We start from the raw sequence: 23,853 nt of genomic DNA, 5'->3' as shown, positions 1-23,853 counted from the left end.
TTTAGGCTATGGTAGTACTGTGGAGGAAATTGAGAGTGGTGTTGTGGAGAGATGAGGAAAGTACCTCTTTTGATATTATCATCTGAGAAGGTAAAATGTAAACTAAGACCTGAAGAATGATGAAAGTATTGAGAAAAGCTTTCCAGGTAGGGGAAGACCACACTTTAGTTGTATTTCTTAATGTTTTCTTTATCCTTTTTCATGCTGAATTTTCTAGTGGTGTGTTTTATTTATTTTTTTGTTTTATTTAGGTTTTTTTTTCCTTATTTCTTTTTAGGTTTGCTAACAGGGTTATTTATGCTTACAAGCTAGGGAGTTTTAACATCTGTTTCTGGACTTTGTAAATAATATAAAAATGTTCTGATCCTTCTGAAGGGTAGGTCCGTGACTACCTTTAATATTTCTTCTATGAATGTATTCTGTTACATTTCTGCCTTTATTCTTGAGCTAATTTTGATGGTTTCTTTTCTTAGAAAACCATCCATTTTGTTTAGACTTTCACATATGTTGATGTGTAGTTGTGCTCAGTTTTCTAATTTTAATGACTTCTTAAGCTTTTTTTTTCATTTTCCATAATGACTTGTCAAAAGACTTATTTCTTTGTTAGACTTACTCTAAAGCAGTTTTTGATTTTATTAATTTTACATCTTTCTAAATAACATTTCTGTATTTATCATTATAAATTATATTCATATATTTTGATTTATATTTTATTTTTGAAGCTTTTTATGTATTTTAAATCTTGTGTTCTGCTGAACACATTTAAGGCTTTAAATTTTTCTTTAAGGATTTGTATGACCAAATTTCATTGGAACTAATATACTCACAATATTAATGTTAATTTCCTCTTATTCTGAGAGCTTTAATAGGCTTTTTCTTTAAATTTTCAAGTACAGGGTTATCCTTTTATTAATTTTTAGTGTCTTTTTGCTTTATGGACCAAGGGTTTCTTGTGTTAATTTTTTTAAAAAACTTTGAGAGTTTGCTTTACTTAAAATATGATTGAGTTTTTGTTTTCAAATACTGTGTATCCTCTGCTCATATGATATACTTCATTCTGTTTCACTGTGAAATATAAGTATAGTTCATTAATTCTGTTTCTGAATCCATATCTTTATATAATCTACTTGCTCTCCTCACTTTTTGAGAGGTGCGTGGAAAGTTTCCCACTAAGTGAATTGTCAAGTTGTTTATATTTCTAGTATTTTTACTTTATATATTCCTATATTATATTGTTAGGTGCATCAAAGGGGCTATTGTGTTGTATCTATTATTACTATAAAATAATGCTTTTTGCCTTGAATTCTTTTTTGACTAATATTAATTAATAATGGCATCTTTGGGATTGCTTTTTCACACCTCTGTTTCCAACCTTTATGACTAAAATTTTTAATCTAATCTCTTGTAATAGCATATTTTTTTTTCTTTTTTTAAAAAAGTCCTAATCTGTATGTCATTTTTTTACAATAAGAGAAATTTTCCCACTCACTTTTATATTAACTTGGTCTTTTCATCTTTGGTCTTTTTCCTAACATTGGAAGTTATGGTGAAAATATACTTTAATAATATCCCACACTTCTGCCCCCACTACCCCTGTTCTTTAACTGAATTTGAGTTTTTTTTTTTAAATTCTGTTTCCCTACCAGATTGAAAAATAAGTGTTTTCTTCCTGTTCTTCTGCAGGCATTGGATTGATTAAACATTGTTTATAACCATTTGCTCCCTTTTCCTTAACATATAAGCTTTTGGCATTATTTAATTCAGTTTTGGCTTTGCTGGGTTTTTTTTTAATAATTTGAAATTTTAGTAATATGTTTATAATGTGCTTTTACTTTTTTAACTTTCAGGTGTTATTTGTTAACAACTACTTGAGATGTTAAGATAGGTTATACACTACTAATTTCTTTTCTAACTGCTTGGTCTTAACTATTCCAAGGCTGTCCTTTTCTTGGATTCATTTTTGTGATTGAAGGTGCACATTCTCTAAATTCAGAAGTATTCATGGTTTTTAAAATTTCAAGGTGAAAGAGAAAGACAAATACAATATGATATCACTTATATCTGGAATCTAATGTATGGCACAAATTAACCTATCTATAGAAAAGAAACGAATTCATGGACATGGAGAACAGACTTGTGGTTGCTAAGGGAGGTGGGCGGGGAGTGGGGTGGACGGTGAGTTTGGGGCTAGTAGATGCAGACTATTGCATTTGGAGTGGATAAGCAATGAGATCCTGATGTATAGCACAGGGAACTGTATCTAATCACTTGTGATAGAACATGATGGAGGATGATGTGAGAAAAAGAATGTATGTATATGTAAAACTGAGTCAGTTTGCTGTAAAGCAGAAATTAGCAGAACATTGTAAGTCAACTATAATAAAAAATAAAAATTCACGGTGCTTATTTTAATAGCTTATTTTATAGTTTAGAATTTTTGAAAATAATTGTGCTTCAGAACTTTTAATTGCAAATTGTCTTCTGGTGTCTACTTTTGTATTTTCAAAGTATGATATCAATCTGATTTTTAATTCTCTTTATTAACAGCCCCCCTGGAATCTTTAGGATTATGACTGTGTGTGTGTGTGTAATCTGTATGTACATATATATCTGCATATGAATTTATTGCCATCTTATAAGAATTGTTTTATTCTGAGGCTGTTTTTATGATAATTGATGAATAATGATAAATACCAAAAATAGGCTAAATTTATAATTACATTGTGCTACTGGTATAGAATTTAAGGAAATCTTGGAAATAATCCATATAACTCTGTTACAGAAAAGTCCACTTATAATCTCTAGATTTGAGAATTCCATATAATTTTTACTTATTTCAAGTAATAATTTGTCCACTCTGTGAAATTTACAGTTATTGTTAAAAATTTCATATTGAATTGTTATAATTTTATACTGAGTTGTTAGCAGATAAATACTTTGAAGCATAAAAAAAGAAGCCATGTTTTGTATTAGCTCTATAAGAACATTATACCATTATACCACCTATTCTTAGCACATTCCTAGACTAGTTTTCTTGCTTTTTAGGGCTGCACCCACAGCATATGGAGGTTCCCAGGCTAGGGGTCTAATCGGAGCCATAGCCACCAGCCTATGCCACAAACACAGCAATGCTGGATCCGAGCCATGTCTGCGATCCTAAACCATAGCTCATGGCAACCCACTGAGCAAGGCCAACGATCTAATCCGCAACCTCACTATTGCTAGTTCAGATTCGTTTCTCCTGTGCCACAATGGGAACTCCACATTCCTAGATCTTAACTAAAATTTATTAGATGGATCGTTTAGTATGAATGAAAGAACATAGGTACATATAAATCAATGTTGCCTTCACTGCACTTGCGACATATGGAAGTTCCCAGGCTAGGGGTAGAATCTGAGCTACAGCTGCCTGCCTACACCACAGCCACAGCAATGCAGGATCCGAGCCACATTTGTTACCTACACCACAGGTCAAGCCAGTGCTTGATCCCTCACCCACTGAGTGAGCCAGGGATCAAACCTGCGTGCTCATGGATACTAGTCAGGTTCGTTACCACTGAGCCACGACAGGAACTCCTAAATCAATGTTTTCTTAATGAATAGAATTTTGAAAGCTAAATTTATCTTCGGTTGGGTTCATTTTAGTTTTATTTATTTTAATCTCAGATACCAATACCATAATGTCAGACTATTAATTGATATTCTTTTTAGAAGGATTTTTCTTTTATTCTCTTATTTCAGTGTGTACATAGGTCAGTGTTCAGTAACTCTACTGAAGATTTTATCTATTTTAATAGTACAGAGAAAATATATTGCAAACATTATTAATTTGGGAATAATTTAACTCTTTATTAAGAATTGTAGTTACTTTAACTGAATTTTATCCTATTGAAGACCATACAGCATACAGAAAAAATAAAATATTTTTAGATTTGGTGGCCATGTACAAAAGGGAATAAATTATGATGACTCTTGATTATTAATATTTCTTATTTTATGTGTGATAATTCTGTGTTTATATTCAAAGAACTAGGAAGAGCACATACCATATTTTTCTGGGCTTGTTTGAGAGACATAACGTAAACTGTTAAGAATTTATTCAGCCAGTGTTATAAAATGATCACAGATTCATATTAGTCTGAACTTTTTATACCCACCTTTTTATATGCAGCTTTTTAATATTATCATCATCTTGAAATTCAGTTTACTAGCTTGAAATTCAGTGGTAAATGGAGGGTAGTTTTCTAGACCAACACAAGCAGTAATAAATTGGTGGGTGGCTAGTGATAGGATGGTAGGATGGGGAGTGGTGAAGGTCCAAAAGTGCAAATTCTGTAGTTGCTAGTGTTCTGCAACTTTAAATTATGTTTACTCTCAAAGACAGACTCTTTCCTATCCGAACCTTGCATGTTCTTGTCTCTGTTGTCTTGTCTCTCCAAAACTATCTTTCATGTGTGGTGTCTTATCTTTCTAAAATATTGAATATTTATTTTAATGCTTAAACACTTCAATATCCTACTGTATAAAGTCTGAACTTCTCAGCATCATATTGAAGGGCCCTATCTTCCTTAAGCTTTATTCTTTTCACCATTTTCATTGACTTGTTTTTCCTTCCTCTATCAATCACTGTATTGGAACCTATTTTACTACTATCTTCCAATCTTGTTTCATATAGTTAGCTGTTTACACAGAGTTGCCTTTCTTTATTGTATATTTGTGGAAGGCATTAATTATAAAAAAAATAATTTTGATTACCATTCTCCCATAGTTATCCCACTGCTTTGCAAATAGTAGGTAATTGGCATTGAATATTTATTAATTGAACGGAATTTGTATATATGATATCTGGTTGATCAGAATATACTATCTCCTTATCCTTGGGAATGAATACTGGTTTATTACACTACAAGTTTTGTATTCTTTAATGTGGCAGTGATAATATATTTGTGCTGAAGAGGAGTTAATTTGAAACATTTGTTATGCTAGTTCACAGTTGATCCAAATGGCCCTACACTTCCAAATTTTCATGTGTCTTTGTGTTTTGAGTATACAAGGATTGAGAATATCTTTATTGACATGAAATTCGTTCAGCTCTGACCATTGTTAAAAAAAGCTCTGTTTTCATTGTTAAGTGTTTATTTTGGGGAGAAAGAAAAAAATACTTTGTTAATTGACTAATATTACTTTTAAATAATTTCTCAAACAAAAGGAACCTCTGCACTAAAACATCACCTTTAATCTTTAAAAACCAGAAGAAATTAATGTGCACAAAAGTACAGAGACTAGTTTAATAAAGCCTCTATAAATCTCTTTGTCAGATTCAGTGTTTTCAAGAATGTGCCACAGAATTTTGTTTTCCTCATATTTTATGGCAAATTCCTGACACTTTCTGTATACTGTATCATATGTACTTTTAATGCTTAAAGGATAAGGGCATTGTCAACGAACCTGACGAGTATCCATGAGGACATGAGTTTGATCCCTGGCTTCGCTCAGTGGGTTAAGGATCCAGCATTGCCATTAGCTGTGGTGTAGGTCACAGATGCACCTCGGATCCCTTACTGCTGTGGATTAGGCCGGCAGCTACAGCCCTGATTCGATCCCTAGCCTGGGAACCTCCATATGCTGTGGGTACGGCCCTAAAAAGACAGTAAATACATACATACATACATATCCAGGTTCATATTCCAATTTCTTCAGTTGGCTTAAAAATTTGAGATAAGGTCTATATTATTTTGCTGGTTATCTCTGGATGTTTAGAACAGTTCTTCCCTTTTACTTTGTTTTTCTTTTCTTTTTAAACATGTTCTACATCTTAGATTTGTCTGTTAGCTTATGTTTAACTCAGTGGATTTCAGCTTCCAACCCCCAGGGCTTTGGTTTTTGTTTCTTTTTCTTGTGAAGTCCAATTTGGCAATGCTGGAGATAGTTTTGGTATCACAGCCTGTGGTAGGGTTGCTACTGGCATCTAGTGGATAGAGATCAGGGTTGCTGCTAAACATCCTGAGGTGTATGGGACAGCTCCTGACAAAAAGAATTATCTGGCTCAAAATGTCAGTGATGCCCAGATTGAGAAGCACTAGTTTAATTTATTCCTGATACTTGCCTTAATAATTTTTATAAACTGAAAATTATTTCAGACTGGCAAAAATACTTCATAGGAGGTACTTTGTACTTTATGGTGCATAAATCAGGGGATTATAATGTTGAGTTGTCTCATTTTTAGTAATTTAACAGGTGATGACCACTTTATCTCTTAAATATAGAATTTAAAGTCAGCTTTTCTAGAGCAAATTTAAACAACATCCTCTTTTTCTAATGAAAGAATATTGAGCTATTTAATTTAACTGGATACCTGCTCTCTTGGTGCTAGATAGTTAGAACTTGTTACCTAAATAAGGATCCTGTGCTTCTGTTTTCTCTTCTGTAGCAATGAATTAAACCTGGTGATTAATAAGACTGTTGTGTTTTGATGGTTCTTTTTATTAGACAAATATTTGATGCGCAAGCACCATTTCATAAAATATCCAGCTAGTCAAAACAACATTTCCACAGTAGTTTAGATATGACTTAAATTGTCATGCTTTGAATATTGATAACTTTGACAGGTTATTTCCCTTAGGGAAGTATACATTTAATTAGGGCATTCATTTCCTTCTGTCTCCCCTTCTTCATGGAAGTTATTTATACATATTATTTAAGGAAAATGGTTAAAAATATTTATGTAAGTTTTTTATTGAGACCATTTTTAATGTTCCAGAACTTGGCTGTGATTCAAAATGGAATTTTTTTTTGGTGGACATAATATAATAAAAATGAGTTGGGTTTCAATGGCAAGAATGCATTTTAGTTTTTAATCTGAATTACCTCAACTTAAATGTGGAAGAGTTATATGCCCGTAACTTAGTTTACATTCGAATAAAGGGTTACTATTTTTGTATTTTTATAAGATTGCATCTCCTTTTATCAGTCTCTCTCTACTTGTTGTGTGATGCAGCACAAGAATCTTTTCAGTTAGGAGAAGAGGAATTGGTATTTAAAGGAGGAAGTTCTCTTCTACTTCCTATTCTGAATTCCCATGGCTCTTTTCTTTTTTTCTCTTATTATCATATACGCTTTCTACTCTGTGTTATTGTTCATCTGTGCACATACCTTTGCTCTCACATTAAGGAAATAAGTTTCTAGATAGTAGGTTAATTTTACATATAGTTGTAACAGCAAAATCTCTTGCACAAAGACTGTAATAAAATGTGTTTAATAAATCAGTGAAAATAGCATTTTGCCCTATCAGCTACCCAGTATTTGAGTTTCCTTTATCTATAAAATGCATCTTTAAATTTATTTTTTTGTAACTACCTCTCTTTTCTCCAAACACACTACAGCCTTTTAGAATCTGAAAGGGAAGGGTCCCCAAACCATCTTTTATTTATTCAAGAATTATTTGAGTCCTGACAGTGTCATGGATATAGTTCTAGTTGCTGGATGTATATGCACCAAGCAAAGTCCCTTTCCCTGAAATTTAGAAAGTCAATAAATATATATACTAAATCATGTGATAAACTTAAATTGCACAGAATAAGTATCTAGAGATAGCTCAGAGACTTGTATAGATCTCACAGGTAGCAGATGAAGCAGTAATGGTATCTAGGTCTTTGGATCCTAACGGTTTCCTTGGAATTAGTTTCTTCATTAATCTTAAACTGAGAGGTGGGAGAGGATATAATATATATCCATTCCTATTCTTTCATCCTAATACCTTAAAAAAAATCTATATATGGAACTTCATAGTCATTTGAATCTACTGTTTTTTAAGTTACCAAGTTTTTTTTTACTGTAGTAAGAATAGTGGGCTTTAACATAAGGACTTTTATGGAGAGCTTTTAAATCAATAAGAAAACATTTCTGCACTTAGTGTCTCTCATGGAAAGATTGAAATGTATTTTTGTTAGTAAATTTTCACTAAGTTTAGTTAAGATACAGTATGGCATAAGGGGACTTAGTGTCAGAAAATCACTTTTGCTTGGTATTTAATACCTTCTCTGATCTAACTTTTTTAACCTTCTCACTTTTTCTGTAGTGAGCCCCCTGTTCTAACATACAGAAATTTTATGCTTGTCTACCAATGCCACATTCCTTCTCCTCTTCTCCTATACAAATTAGTTATTTTGGTCAGAGTTTTTCCATATTATTCTTTCTGCATGCATCCTCTCCTTTGAACAGTTTTAGTTGATCTGTATGTTTGGTTTGGCACTTTGAACTACTCTTGGATGGTTTTTGTTTTTTAAAACCTTAAAATGAAATATTTTTCATCTGTTCATTTTATCTATGTTCATTTTTCCATGAATGTCTTTTTTTTTTTTATTTCTTCCATTAGATTGAAAAATTGTAGATATTTTAACAGAAAATTTCATTGGGAAGCAGCTTTTTCTCTAGAAATACTCATCTTTTGGACCTGGTTGAAGATAGGAAGACATAGTTTTTACTGTATTATAATTTTGAGTCATGTACTTCTATGGCCAATCTATGCCCAGAAGTCTACTTCCTAATGTATAACACTTATGCTTTCGCTACTGCCTTTAAAAATTATTTAAAGTTTAAAAAAATTTTTGTTTTTTCCTAACTCCCTCCCATTCTAACAGTTGTTATAGATTTTTTAATGTTAATATACTGCAAATTTTTTGAAAATTTTCAGATTATTTTATTATTTGTATTTGAGATATGAGAAATATGAAATGTTATTTCATATGATAGTACACTAGTTTAATGGAAATTTAGAAAGAAACATATTATTTCTCCCTAATTTAACATTCAATATTAAATATGTATTGATTAAATATAGGATTTATGCTTGGTTACTAGATAGGTGACTTTCACAGATGAAATGATAGGAGTTTCTGGTAGTATGTTGAATTTATTCTTTAAGTTTTTTTTCCTTATTTCGAGATACTAGGCATGGGTGTAATTTTAGGTTATTAATAAATTTTATATCTATTTTAGTTGTTACAGGAGCACCTTAGATTTGTGAAATAAAATCTCCCAATCATGTTAAATAGTAATATTTTATTTGATAATTATCAACTTTTTATCAGCAAACTGGAAAGAATTATATCTTAATACCTATTCGTAAGTACTGTGACAAGGGATGTCAAACTAAAACTTTTTCCCATGTCTTAAAGTTGCTGTTTTCTAATTCTTTACATCTGTTAATGAATCTGGTATGTGTTACTTTATCAGTGGTTCTCAGTGTATGGTCTGCAGCCCTCTCCAGTTCCCAGAGACCATTTCAGGAGGATCAAGTGGTCAGAACTGTTTTCATCACAGTATTAATATGTTATTTGCCTTTTTACTGTGTGGGTATTTGCACTGATGATACAGAAGCAATGGTATGTAAAGCTGGCCCATAATCAAGGCCGAGGCACCAAATTGTACTAGTATCTTTGTATTCATCACTGCCATATACTCACAGTTTAAAAAGTAAAATAAAAAGCCAGTTTCACCTTAATAATCTAGATACAGCAATAAATATTAATTTTTGAAATACATGTCCTTTTGAATGCATGTCCTTTTAATGTTACTGTGTGTGACAAAATATGAAGTACAGATAAAGAAAGCACATCTGCATATGTAAGTTTGGTGATGTTAGAAGGAAAAGAACTTAGGATTTTTTTGAGATGCGAGGTGAATTAGCAACTTTTTTTTTTTCATGAAATACCATTTTTGCTGGAAAATATAACTTAGACACACTGTGCCTGTCAAACTTGGCCATTTGGCAGATGCTCTTAGAAATGATCAAAGTCAGCTTGTCACTTTAAGGAAAACAATCAGCAGTATTTGTCACCAATGATAAAATTAAGCTTTCAAGCACCGGTTAGGATTTTAGAAATTATGTTTGCTTGTCTTGGTTTGAGTGGGCTTTCCAGTATTTAAAAACTATGGTGATGGAACCAGTAGTGATATTATTGATGTGGTTTTTTGATACTATATTTTAATTTATAATATCATAAATATTAATAAATATAACCCTTATATAATTTCCTTGGGAGTAGCATAGTACTTTATAGGTGTATAAAGATGTTCTGAGAACAAAAGATTTAACAGCTGGTCCTCTATGAAAGTCAAAGGTTTCATGTCTGAGCATAAACCTCATAACCACCCCCACCTCTACCCTTCCCCCATGAAATTAAAATATAAAAGAATACATATGATTTCAGTAAGAAAAAAATTAGATTACATGTGATACGAATAATACATTTTTCAGTTATTCAAGGAATGTCATTTTTTCCTTTAAACAGTGGGCTTATATATCCCATTGGAATGATTTAGGATTGCATTGTATTTATCATTGCTATTGACAGCAAATTTTTCTCTCTTCCTTTTTCTTCTGTTTCTTCTCTTCCCACTTTACTTTTCTCCTTTTATTCCTCCCTTTCTTCCTCTTTTTGTATTTGTTTTTTAGGTGGAGTCTTTCATTTTGGATCAGGATGATTTGGAAAATCCAATGCTGGAAACGGCTTCCAAGTTACTCTTATCAGGTACTGCTGATGGTGCAGACCTTAGAACAGTAGATCCAGAAACACAAGCTAGACTGGAAGCTTTACTAGAAGCTGCAGGTATGTCTGCAAACTCTACGTATGTAATAAGCCTACCTAATTTTCCAAAGTACACAGAAAGCTAATAAAACTCAATTATAAATGCATGATCTTGGATATTTAGTAATGACCATTTATAAAGGTTAACAGATTACATTCTAGAGGATTACATGCAACATTTCATTAAAGCATATTTTCATTACCATAATAAAATCTACATGTTGTTTCTAAACCTTATAAACAGCGTCTTCTTAGACAGTCAATTTTTATTAGTCCTGAATTCCAGTTTTGCTAATTCACCTACTGGATAAAATGTATTTATATACCCCCAAATTAGTACTCACAACGTTTTCTGTTTTTCATAGAAATGCATAGAATGGTAGAAACTTTGAGTTGTTCTGCATGGTTGCTTTCTGCTGAGGTAGAAGAAAGGTGATGCTCTCTGCCTTCTCGTTTCAACTCTCATACTGTAAACAAGTTTTCTTTTCATGATTTACTTAGTGCCACATTTTCCACGTTTTTGTGCCTTTTGCTGGTGATTTCACGTTTGAAGTGGCCCCCAAGTATAATGCTGAAGTGCTATCTAGTGTGAGAAGGTTGTGATGTGCCTTGTGGAGAAAAGGTGTATTAGATAAGCCTTTTTGGCGTGAATTACTGTGCTGTTGGCCATGAGTTGAATGTTAATCAATCAACTATGTGTTAAATAAGATTATCTTTAAATAAAAACACACCTGAAGGAAACATATATTGATTGGTTAATGCAAATGATGTGGCCAAAGGCTCACAGGTACCAGATCTCTGTACTTCCCCTTGGAGCAGTGGTCCACTATTCACTAATTCAGTGTCACCAGTGACTTTGCATAACACATCTACTATAAATAAATAGAATTGACTGTATTATAATTCCGCACACTCTTTTTACAATCATAGACTATCTCTTAAAACCTTATGGAGTGAATCATATTTTTGTGAAGCGGATCATCATTATATTATCCTCATAGGAATAGTGTTTTAATTAGAGTTTTTATAGATAATCAAAGATTTGGTACCATAGTATATAATATGTCTTAAATATAAGGGAATAGTAACTCTGAATCTCTTATGATCATTTAAAATAACCATATGTTCTTAACTTTTCTAAAGTAGACATACAGTGAACAGTAATTGTTCATGGCTTAAGCACCCCAAACCAATGCCAAGTGTTATACCTGCAGTATATATAAATTGATATTTTATTATAGCATAAAACTGACCTAATGCTGTTTGGTAATCCTTTCAATAAATACCTTTGAACACAGCATCTAAATATTTGAAGTACTCATGGTTAGGTTTGATTTCTATCCTAGTTAAAATTCTAGAATGGGTTATTAAAGGGATCTTGACTAAATACAGATGAAAACCTAGTAAAGGCACATGTAAAATTCCATCTTTGAGTATAGAAAACTGTACAGAATAGTACTGATATAATTTAGCATTGCCTGAAATTTGATGTTGCTTTAGGAGTTTACATGAGGGAAATGAGGATTGTGAAAATATTTGAAAACATGTTATGAGAGGAACAGGGAATGTTTCTCCTTAAGGTGAGAAGACTCAAGTTGAATACAAGAGGGTTATTTGTTTAAAAATGTTATGTGAAAGTAGGTTTCAGCTGAAAGGAGCTGCTTTTGGAGGTAGCATTCCTTTTCATAGGATGCTAATGGTTGCTTCATTTTTCTCATTCTGCGTTTATTTCTACTTTTTTTTCTTATAGTAGCTAACAAGCTAGTGCCCCCTTCCTCCACCCCTCTCACTTTTCTCCCTCCTTTAACTCTTTCCTTTTTTTTTTGCTTTTTAGGGCCACACCTGTGGCATATGGAGGTTCCCAGGCTAGGGGTCTAATTGGAGCTGTAGCCCTCAGCCTGTGCCACAGCCACAGCCACGCTGGATTCTTGACCCATTGAGCAAGGCCAGAGATGGAACCCACAACCTCATGGTTCCTACCTAGTTGAATTTGTTTCCGCTGCACCACAATGAGAACTCCTAATTCCTTCCTTTTTTAAATGAAGCATTTCACAGACAAACCCAATAAGAGTAGCATAATGAACTCTAGGAGTATCTATCATGTAGTTTCAACAGCCATTAATATATGGATAATTTTTTTTCATCTTCACTCATTACCACTGTGCTGAAACTTTTTAAAAAAGAAATATAACCATAATACCTTGGCACATATGAAGAAAGAAAACAATAAAATAGCATTAATTCCTTAATATTGCCAAATAGTCTGTCAGTTTTCAGATTTCCCCAGTAGTTTCTTCATGGTCTTTTTATAGTTGGTTTGTTTGAATTAGGATCCAAACAAGTTTTACATATTTTTGATGTTAATTTTTTAAGTGTCTTTGAATTATAATAGTATAACAGTTCCTTCCTTCTCTTTTTTTTAAAACACATTTGTTGAAGAAATTAAGTCATTTGTCCCATTTTATTTATTTCTGTAGTTGTACCTCTGTAAGTTGTATTTCCTATAAATCAATATTCAGATCCATATATTTGACCAAATCTGACTTCATTGAATTTTTGGTGAGAATAGTCATCCCTGGGTAAATATATTTCCTCATGTATCACATAGGTGCTCTGGTTGTTTCTCTTTTTGTGATACTGAGATTAATCATGGCTAAAGTGTCTTCAGAAAGGATGTAAAAGATTTGCAAACTTGGTCTGAAAATACCTTTTTCACTATCTTCACACCTAATAGTTTGACTAGGTATAGAATTCTATTTTTAAAATCATTTTTGGAGTTCCCTCATGTTGTGGCAAGTTAGGATTCAGCATTGTCACTGGCTGTGGTTCTGGTCGCTGCTGTGTCACAGGTTTGCTCCCTGGCCCAGGAATTTCCATGTGCCTTGGGCATGGCCATAAATAAATAAATTAATCCTTCAGACTTTTAAAATTACTGCCCTGTTGTCTCATGATTTCTGGTTTTGCAGTTCAGAAATTTGATGCTAACTTTATTTCTGATTTCCTCCATCTCTATTACTGTTCTTTATTCCTCATTCTTTGAATTTTTGCGATTTTAAAATTTTGCCCTCATTTTGAGAGTTTATGGCGGTCTTTCACATTTAATATATTTTTTGACTGGAGAATCCTGGGTTTTATTTGTAGTCAATAGCAGTGCCTTAAACAACTAAATTGGAAAGTGTATGTGCTTGTTTTGTCAATTATTATATATATTACATAATTATTTTGCTGCTACAACATAGCAGTTTACCATAAACATAACAGTATAAACATAACAGTATGGTACAATACCCATTTATTGTCTCTTAGTTTCTGTAGGTAAGACATCTGGGCACAGAGTATGGCTGGATTCGCTTGTTCAGGGTCTCGTGGGCTGAAATCAAGATATCAGCTAAAGCTGAGTTCTCATCTGTAGGCTATAGGAGAAAACCCACTTCTAAATTTTTCTACTGTTAGAAGAATTCAGTTCCTTAGAGTTATAGGACTGAGATTCCAGTTTCTGTACAGACTGTTAGCTGGGGCTGCCGCTCTCACCTCTTTTAGGTTGCCTACTTTCTTTGACATGTAGCCACTCCATCTCCATCATGGTGTGTAGAATCCTTCTTGTGGTTTGGTGGTGGGAGGGGGAAAGATGTGTGTTTCTCTTTTTCTTTTTGATGTGTGTGCATATGTACGAGTGTGCACTTTGGCCTCGCCCATGGCACGTGGAAGGGACCGAACCTGTACCATAGCAAGAACTCCTCCTTCTTGTACTTTGAATCTCTGGCTTCTTTTTTTTCAACCAGCCATAGAAACCTCTTTGCTCTTCATGGACTCAAGTGATGAGGTCAGGTCCATCCAGATAATCTTCCTATTTTCAGGTCTGCGGTGCCATATTGCATATCAAATTCATAGTTCTAAAAGTTATATAGAGTGGGTAGACCAGAGCTGGGTAATCTGGGGAACATTTTAGAATTCCTAGTGTATTAGTGATTGGACAGAAACTCCTCCGTTTCTTTGAGAACTCCCGCATGTCAGTATCTTTAAGTCTTCTCTGTGACTGTTCAATCTCTTGAGAGACGCATCTGCCCATTTTTGTCTAGTGAATTATAAATCTGGATGCCAGCATTTTGGGAGCTGAGAGGGGAGTTGGAAGGGGGCTAAGGATCTCACTGTCATGTGCATGGTCACTGAATTCTTGTTTTCAATTTAGTATGATCTCTTTCTCATCTATACCTGATGTCTCCTAGCCTAGGGCCTTTCTGGTTTACTTTCTTTAGAGAATAATCATCTGGCTGTGCACTTTGGGAATGGAGTCTTTGATAAGTCTGGCTTACTCCTCAGCCAGTTTTTCTGTTTTCTGTTTTCTAACTAAAGCCTCACCCCCTATACCTGTATATAACTTCTGAGTCTTACTGGGCTGATCATGTTGTTTCTCTTTGATATCTATATATTCTGTTTATTCTGTTCTGCTCCCAGTTATGTCTCTACTCTGTTATGTCTTCATGAATATTAGCTCGAATTTACAAATTTCTTCTAGTTTTATCAAAGATGGAATTCCTGTTGTATTTTAGTTCTCTTCTGAGTAAATTTTAAGAAGAAAGAGGGGGAGTTCCTGCTGTAGCACAGCAGGTTAAGAATACCACTGTGATGGATCAGTTTGCTGCAGAGGTACAGGTTCTATCCCTGGCCTGGTGTAGTAGGTTAAGGATCTGGTATGGCCCCAGTTGCAGCTCACATTCAGTCCCTGGCCTGGGAACTTCCACATGCCATAGGTGTAGCCTTCAAAAGAAGAAGAAAAGGGGGGAGAATAATTGTCTTAAAATCATCTTAAAATGAGAAATATAGATATTCTTTTAATTTCACCTTTGCTTTGAAGTTATATGGGTTCTCTTGTTCAGTTCATTAAATGTCGTTAACTTGGAAAGGATGATCTTGTCATCATCTCTCTTTTCTGTCATTTGATCTTCACTAATTAATATCTAATAACTAAATAAGACCAGTAAAAAAGGATCACTGTAATCCAGAGTAGCTAGTATAAATTTTCAGCCACTTTTATTCATTTGAAAGGTTACTATGTATTTCTTAAGTTATTTCCTAGCTATTTTTACTAAAATAGTTACAAAGATATGAGAAGTTTATAAAAATTTAATGTAGAATGTTTTGTTTTCAATGTTATTTCTTTTTAAAACAAGGATAACTTTTTAGTGATTGAGAAATATCCTCTTGTCTAGTTCTGTTGCTCTTTCTGATGAATAGTTGTTATATAGCTAATCTGAGTTGGCTATGATATTGGAGCTAATTCTCTCATGTGAAAATCCATCTGTGGTCTTGATTTCAATAATGTTAGGATACTTAACTAACTACAGATATCTTATTGAGTAAATACTGCTATAGCAGATTTAGACTACAGTTGGCTTTTAATATTAGGGACACAAATTATACAGTAGGTATCAGTCTCATCATACCAAGACTGTTTTTAATCCTTTGTACATCTTGATTGTAGCAGACACTGACCTTGACTGCTCTGAACATTTATTATATCTAAAATCAGAACGGCTTCTTGCCAAATTTATTTTTGGTTTCATAAGATGTAATATCTCATATCTTGGATTTTTCAGAAAGAAAGGCGAATACTTATGAACTTAAAAAAAAATAAAAATAAACTTCATGGAGTTCCCATTGTGGCTCAGCAGTAATGAGCCCAACTAGCATCCATGAGGCTGCAGGTTCAATCCCTGGCCTTGCTCAATGGGTTAAAGGATCCAGTGTTGCCATGAGCTGCGGCAGAGGTTGCAGAGGCATCTCGGATCTGGCGTTTCTATGGGTGGCATAGGCAGGCAGCTGCAGCTCCAACTTGACTCCTACCCTGGGAACTTCCATATGCTGCAGGTGCACACCTAAAAATAAAATAAATAAATAAAATAAACTTCAAACCCAAACTTAGATACTACTGAGCCCTTCCACCATTAAAAGAAATCTGTACAGATATGTTTATTATTATCATTATTATCATTTTTGGTCTTTGTCTTAGTTTGTTTTAAAACTCGTGATAGTCTTTTCTAAACTTTAGTTTAATTACTAAATTTGAATTGCTTGGAGATCTTTTTTAAACAGTTATTGATCAGTAAACTTTGGGGTCTGAGATTCTGCATTTCTAACTAGCTTACAAGTGATATTAATGCTTCTAGTTCCTAAACCTCATGTACCTGAGTTCTGTAATATCTATCATAAGATTAGATGTTTTATCTTCAAGTTAGAGCAAAGGTTTTTAATCCTGGCTATGTGTCAGAATCTCCTTAGAGCCTTTAAACTATGTAGATGCCTAGGCCTCACCTTTACTTAACTGAATTACATCTTTAGATACAGGGGAGCTCAGCATCTGTATTTTTGGGTTTTGCTTTTGTTTTTGTTTTTGTCTTTTTGCCATTTCTTGGGTCGCTCCCGCGGCATATGGAGGTTCCCAGGCTAGGGGTCGAATCGGAGCTGTAGCCGCCGGCCTACAACAGAGCCACAGCAACGTGGGATCCGAGCCGCGTCTGCAACCTACACCACAGCTCACGGCAACGCCGGATCGTTAACCCACTGAGCAAGGGCAGGGTTCGAACCCACAACCTCATGGTTCCTAGTCGGATTCGTTAACCACTGAGCCACCACGGGAACTCCAGCATCTGTATTTTTGAAAGGCTTTACTGATTGGCAACCTGGATTAAGCACCCCTGAGTTATAATAATAAAGATTAGAGATAAGTTTGCTTTATAATGATATCTAGAATAGCAACCAGTTATGTTTCACATACATGGAAACTAACCATTTCTGCTTTTGAAAATTTTTTTTTATTTTGCTATTCTGAATGTTTTTTAGGTATCATACTAAGTTGTACTAATTTGAAGCAAATAGGTACTTATGGATAAGTTATCTTTTATACAGCCTATAATATCTTAACAAGCCAGTTATGGTCCCAAGTGGTAGTGGCCATGCTAAACATTCTTAGATGAAAGTGGGCATTTACCAAAAGTATAAGGATAGTGCTGGCTTCTGGCACTACTAATGTCAATGAGTCATGGAGTGTAACTTTATCTGAACTTGTCTCCTTTCTATTTCTTTGCTCTGCTGTCCTCTATGTTGACTTATTTTGGGTAGTCTTTTTCTCTTTGTGATGGTAAAAGTGGACAAGTGGCTAATAATTCCCATCTTAGCAATTTAGCAACCCTTGAACATAGGTTTCTTTTTGCAGATCCAAGTGAGGACATTCCTTTATCCCATCATGGGCCAATGACCCATTTCTAGGACTGGAGAATCATAGAGTCAAGCACTTAGGGACCACATGGAAGAAATAAGATTGAGAATTGGGGAACAGTGACTTCCCAAAAGATTCTGGCCAGATAATATATATGTCCAGTGTGTCATTTGGAGATTAACATAAATAGAGTTAAGTAACTTGAATTTTGCTTTGTTTCTCCTTTTGGGTATATCCAAATTGGTGTGAAAATAATATAATAGGAATAGGCAAATTATCTACGGCTGATGGTAAAGCCTTTGCAGATCCTGAAGTGCTTCGGAGGTTGACATCGTCTGTTAGTTGTGCGTTGGATGAAGCTGCTGCTGCACTTACCCGTATGAGAGCTGAAAGCACAGCAAATGCAGGGCAGTCGGACAAGTAAGTATATTTTCACTGTGATCAATATAAAATCACTTTCTTAAAAATAATAGAAATAGCTGACATTTACTTAGCATGTTTTTATGCCTGGCACTGTACAAAAACCATTTTATATGTGATATCTTGTTTGTACCCACAAAAAGCCTTAGGCATGGATTTCGTTTTCATTCCCATTTTACTCATGAAAAGCTGAAAAGAAGTAACTTAATCATGATCAAATAGGTGATAAATAGCAGAGCTGGGACACCAGTGTCTATCTGGCTACAAGGATGACTTCTTACGATATTATAAAAGATCTTTTGCTATAATGTTTCGGTGACAAAAAAGGAAGTGATTTCTAATGCCGTTTTTTACTTCATATGCATAGTTTGACCATTTTAAAAGGCAAGGTTTTTATTTGTTTTATGAATGTTCAAAAAATGTCATAAATCTAGTTTCCATATGTTGAATGTGAGTTCCAGGGACTTTCTTGTTTTGTGTCCTACAATCCCTATTATGTAGTACTTCACAGTTAGTAAGGACTCAGTAAATATTTTGTGAGTTGACCTTTTAAGTTTTTCTGATGATGTTATGTATTAAAGGTCATACCATTTCATATATAAAACAATATGGATAGTATAGTGAAAAATATAATGCCAAGGATGCAGCTGGCAGAAAATCATTAATAGTCCTTACTGTCTTCACTCCTCAGAGGCTTCTTTTTTTCCCTCTAACTAAAAAGAAACCATTTTATTTATAGTTGACCCTTTACCTATAGGTCTGAACTGCACAGATCCTTATACACAGATTTCAGTTTGGTTGGTTGAATCCATGGTTGCATGAATGTGGATATAGAGGCACCACGATATGGAGGAACTGCATTTATGCAGGTCTAAGTTATTTGCAGATTTTCAGCTGAGTGGAGTATGGGCACCCCTAACCTCCGTGTTGCTCCTGGTCAACTGTGTTTTAGCAGATGCCTTTAAATAGTTGAGAGAATGAGAGTATTCTTTGGTATATGAGTTTAGAGATGAAATATAGCACTTAAGAATCTTCTTTTGGAGTTCCTGTTGTGGCGCAGCAGAAACAAATCCGACTGGGAACCATGAGGTTGCAGGTTCAATCCATGGCCTCGCTCAGTGGGTTAAAGATCTGGCATTACTATGGCAGTGGTGTAGGCCAGCAGCAACAGCTCCAATTAGACCCCTAGCCTGGGAACCTCCACATGCCTCAGGTGAGGCCCTAAAAAGACCAAAAAAAAAAAAAAAGAATCATCTTTTATATAATAGTGTTTTTATGCAGCATCATTTAAGACCGTGAAAGAGAGGTTAATATAGCATTAACAAAAGTGTGAAGTTGATGTTATTCTTGGCTCTGTGTTCATCGTCATTCATCTGACATCATTCATTATAGTTATCTTTAGGTTCTATTCCTTAGTTAACTTTCAGTTTTACAGGCCTACAATATTATCGATACTCTTCAGATATTTTTCATGTGTCTTATGAGACTGGCAGAAGAGTATGTTAAAGCTACTTCAAGCAGGAAATAGAATAGAAAAAATAAAGAGTTACAGATTCTTTGGCACTGAAAATACTGTAAGTGATCAGCAAAACAGTAGAGCATGCTTGTGACAGTCATATTTGTTCAGCAAATGTTGAGAAATAATTGCGTACATTGAGTACTATGTGCTAGACTTTACAGTAGTTAAGTGTGGTGGCGTGTGCCAGTTTTAACTTTGCTCACAAGTTCTGAAGTTCATCTGTTGGCTAGAATAGTTCCGAAAGGTTATTTTAAAGCTTACACAGAGGAAATTGAATGAGATTTCAAATGGGAAAATAGAGGAGGGTATGTGCCTGAGAAAGAGAGAGAGGATGAGAGACCACCTGAAAGGAAAAAAAAAAAATATGTTCTTATATAGGAAATGTCTTGTGGAAAGGATTTGTCCTAGACTGAGAACACTGGATCTAGCAACTGTCAGTGCTATAAAATGGGAAATTGAGACAGTTTTTTTTTTTTTTTGTCTTTTTGCTATTTCTTGGGCCGCTCCTGTGGCATATGGAGGTTCCCAGGCTAGGGGTCCAATCGGAGCTGTAGCCAACGGCCTACACCAGAGCCACAGCAACGCGGGATCCGAGCCGCGTCTGCAGCCTACACCACAGCTCACGGCAACGCCGGATGGTTAACCCACTGAGCAAGGGCAGGGACCGAACCCGCAACCTCATGGTTCCTAGTCGGATTCATTAACCACTGCACCACAACGGGAACTCCGAGACAGTTTTATTAAGTGCTGTTCGAAGCTTTCATTTTGGCAAGGGGAGAGTACATTTAACAAGTAGGTGAACTATATAGTATGGCATACAATGAATGATAAGGTTATGGGCAGAGAAATTGGGGAAGTGCTAAGGCAGTGTTTAGGGTGGAGATCACATTGTGGGTTTTTTTTTTTTTTTTTGGTCTTTTTGCCATTTCTTGAGCCGCTCCTGTGGCATATGGAGGTTCCCAGGCTAGGGATCTAATCGGAGCTGTAGCTGCCAGCCTACGCCAGAGCCACAGCAACGCAGGATCCGAGCCGCATCTGCAACCTACACCACAGCTCACGGCAACGCCGGATCGTTAACCCACTGAGCAAGGGCAGGGATCGAACCCGCAACCTCATGGTTCCTGGTCGGATTCGTTAACCACTGCGCCATGATGGGAACTCCACACATTGTGTTTTTAATAGGGTAATCAGAGATCCTCACCTAAGAGGTGGACTTTTTAGCAAAGACCTGAAATAAATAAGGTAGTGATCTGTGCCTACAAGAGAAGCTGTCTTGTCAGAGGGACAGCAGATACATAAATCTTGGAGTTGCAGCTTAATTAGTATTTTTAATGAAAAGCAAGAAAGCCAGTTTGGCTAAAGTGGAAAGAGGAAGAGTGAGAATAGTAGGTGATGAAACCAGATAAGTAAAAGAAGTATGAAATCTTACCACTGGACAGATCCTATAAAAATTTTGACCTTTACCGTGATAAGATTAGAGGCCATTGGATGACGTGATGTGCTTTCTTATAAGCAAGATCTCTGGGTTCTTGGTTGAAAAGAGCTTGAAAGAAGAGTTCCCTGGTGGCTCAGCAGGTTAAGTTTCTGGTGTTGTCACTGCTATGGCTCTGGTCACTGCTGTGGCACAGATTTGATCCCTGTCCCGGAACTTCCAGATGCCATGGGCATGGCCAGAGATAGAGAGAGGTAGCCTGAAGGAGAGCTAGCAAGGGAGACTGCCTAGGAGACTTTGCCATAATCTGGACTAAAGATGAAGTTCTCAAATCTGGGTGGTAAAGAATAGGGGTGTAGAGGAATTCCCATTGTAGTGCAGCAGAAACAGATCCGACTAGGAACCATGAGGTTGCGGGTTCAATCCCTGGCCTCGCTCAGTGGGTTAAGGATCCGGCGTTGCTGTGAGCTGTGGTGTAGGTTGCAGACGCGGCTCGGATCCTGCTTTGCTATGGCTGTGGTATAGGCAGGCCGGCAGCTGTAGCTCCTGTTTGACCCCTAGCCTCGGAACCTCCATATGCTGTGGGTGTGGCCCTAAAAAAGAATAGGAGTGTAGAATAGAGGTTATACATGGATACCTTCAGTACCTAAAGTGACAGAGCCATGATTCAAGAAGATGTATATTGAGATATATTTGAATAAAGAGAATATTTTTTTTCCAATTGCTCTCTTTTATTTTGAATAAAGAGAATATTAAAAGACCTGAATAACATTTTTCTAAGAATGAATTTTATCCAGAAGTGAAAGAACCTTTAGAAAAGTCCATATTTGGAATTCCTTTGGGAGATTTACAGGGCAGATTGCTTTACTCTCAGTCTAATTTTTGTGTCCCACCACTTTTTCCACTGTCCTTCTGTTTGAATTAAGCCTCTGCCTGACCTGGATATTTTTCATACTTCCCCAAAACACTGATGGAATAAGTAAATACTTCAAAAAAGAATCTTCTTGGAGTTCCTATTGTGGCTCAGTGGTAATGAACCTGATTGGTATCCATGAGGATACGGGTTCGATCCCTGGCCCTGCTCAGTGGGTTAAGGGTCTGGCATTGCTGTGGGCCTCAGCTTAGGTCACAGATGCAGCTCAGATCTGGCATTGCTTTGGCTGTAGCATAGGCTGGCAGCTGAAGCTCTGATTGGACCCCTAACCTGGGAACCTCCATATGCTGTAGGTGTGGCCCTTTAAAAAAAAAAAAAAAGAATCTTATCAGTTATTCGTAGATAAGTAAAAATTACATGCTCACAGCTTTCCTAATTTCCCTTTACTTGATTGAAGGACCCAGAGAGTTCTTTATAATTAGTACAAGTTTTAAGTATTTTATTAAATTTCATAAACTTTTTCTAGGGACTCAACAGAAATACAGTTGTAAACTTGTATTTTCTTCATGTGATTTTTCTATACAGTTTTATATTTTAAAATTTTGGGTTTTTTTCCCCACTTATAGTAAATTGGACTTTATCTTTCAGTTGCGTGACAGAAAACATTTTGTAATGTTGATCATTTTAATTCAGTGACTTTTATATGTAGATTATAAAAACTCAGTGAATTGAATCATTTTATTTTCTCATATTTATTATGAATCTTTGAAATAATCATTCTTGTTTAGCACTGCTGTCCAGATTAACCTCAGAATTCAATACTTATGGTGGGTGATTTTTTTATATTCTTATATCCTGATATTTCAATATTCTTTCTCGAATAGCCGCAGTTTGGCAGAAGCCTGTTCGGAAGGAGATGTGAACGCTGTGCGCAAGTTACTCATTGAAGGGCGAAGTGTAAATGAACACACGGAGGAAGGGGAGAGTCTCCTTTGTTTAGCTTGCTCCGCTGGATATTATGAGCTTGCACAGGTTTGTGTTATCAAAAGCAGTCTCATGATTTTTTTTTGTTTTTTGTCTTAATCTGGCCTGTATAGTAATGAAATAATAAAATAAAATTGACCATCAGGCTCGTTTTAAGAAATAGTGTTGGTAATGCATTGTGTGTTTATTTGCTTTTACTATAGTATGACTAGGTAGGTGTTAATATAAATATATATATGTTCAAAAAATTTTGATGAAAATACCATTTTTTAATATCTTAAACTTTTTCTTTCATAAGGTTTTGTTGGCAATGCATGCAAATGTGGAAGATAGGGGAATCAAAGGTGACATCACACCTTTAATGGCTGCTGCTAATGGAGGACATGTCAAAATTGTGAAGTTGCTGCTAGCTCATAAAGCCGATGTTAATGCACAGTCTTCAACAGGTTATGCCTATTTCTTTTTCAGTTTTTAAATATTAACACCCTTTGACAGTAATTAGTTCACATGGACGTGATCGTTAGTGGTGGTTTTGCAATTACTGATGCTGCACGTTTGTGTGTCTGTGCATTAGCTTAAAGTTTATTGAATATATTTTGAATGAAATTTCTTCTGTTTGTGTCTGAGGGTTATTACTTGGCCTTGGTTCTTTTATATTAAATACTGACACAGTTCAAAGGACCATCTTCTTGCAAGTGAAGAGGTGTAGACCTTTATTTATGGGGAACAAGAGAAGGGAAGATAGGGAGAATCATAAAAAGGATATGCAACAACAGGCAGGACTGTCATTACCTAGTGCTATTAAATTGTGGCCTGTAG

The 23,853-nt window shown here is 35.2% G+C and overlaps 1 protein-coding gene across 8 annotated transcripts in view; it reads left to right on the top strand.

Moving 5' to 3' along the window:
* ANKRD17 (ankyrin repeat domain 17) overlaps positions 1–23,853 on the top strand; it is a 170,123-nt gene that overhangs the window by 68,856 nt on the left and 77,414 nt on the right. For all 8 annotated transcript variants that reach the window (XM_047798995.1, XM_047798991.1, XM_047798990.1 and 5 more), the window contains exons 2-5: positions 10,457–10,610; positions 18,069–18,225; positions 22,935–23,082; positions 23,333–23,480. In XM_047798995.1, coding sequence (XP_047654951.1) covers positions 10,457–10,610; positions 18,069–18,225; positions 22,935–23,082; positions 23,333–23,480 — 607 coding nt within the window. The remainder of the gene's footprint in view (positions 1–10,456; positions 10,611–18,068; positions 18,226–22,934; positions 23,083–23,332; positions 23,481–23,853) is intronic.

This window comes from Phacochoerus africanus, chromosome 10 (genome assembly GCF_016906955.1).
Source record: "Phacochoerus africanus isolate WHEZ1 chromosome 10, ROS_Pafr_v1, whole genome shotgun sequence".
NCBI lineage: Eukaryota > Metazoa > Chordata > Mammalia > Artiodactyla > Suidae > Phacochoerus > Phacochoerus africanus.
The sequence above is the reverse complement of the archived record's forward strand: the minus strand, read 5'-3'. Positions and strand labels throughout refer to the sequence as shown.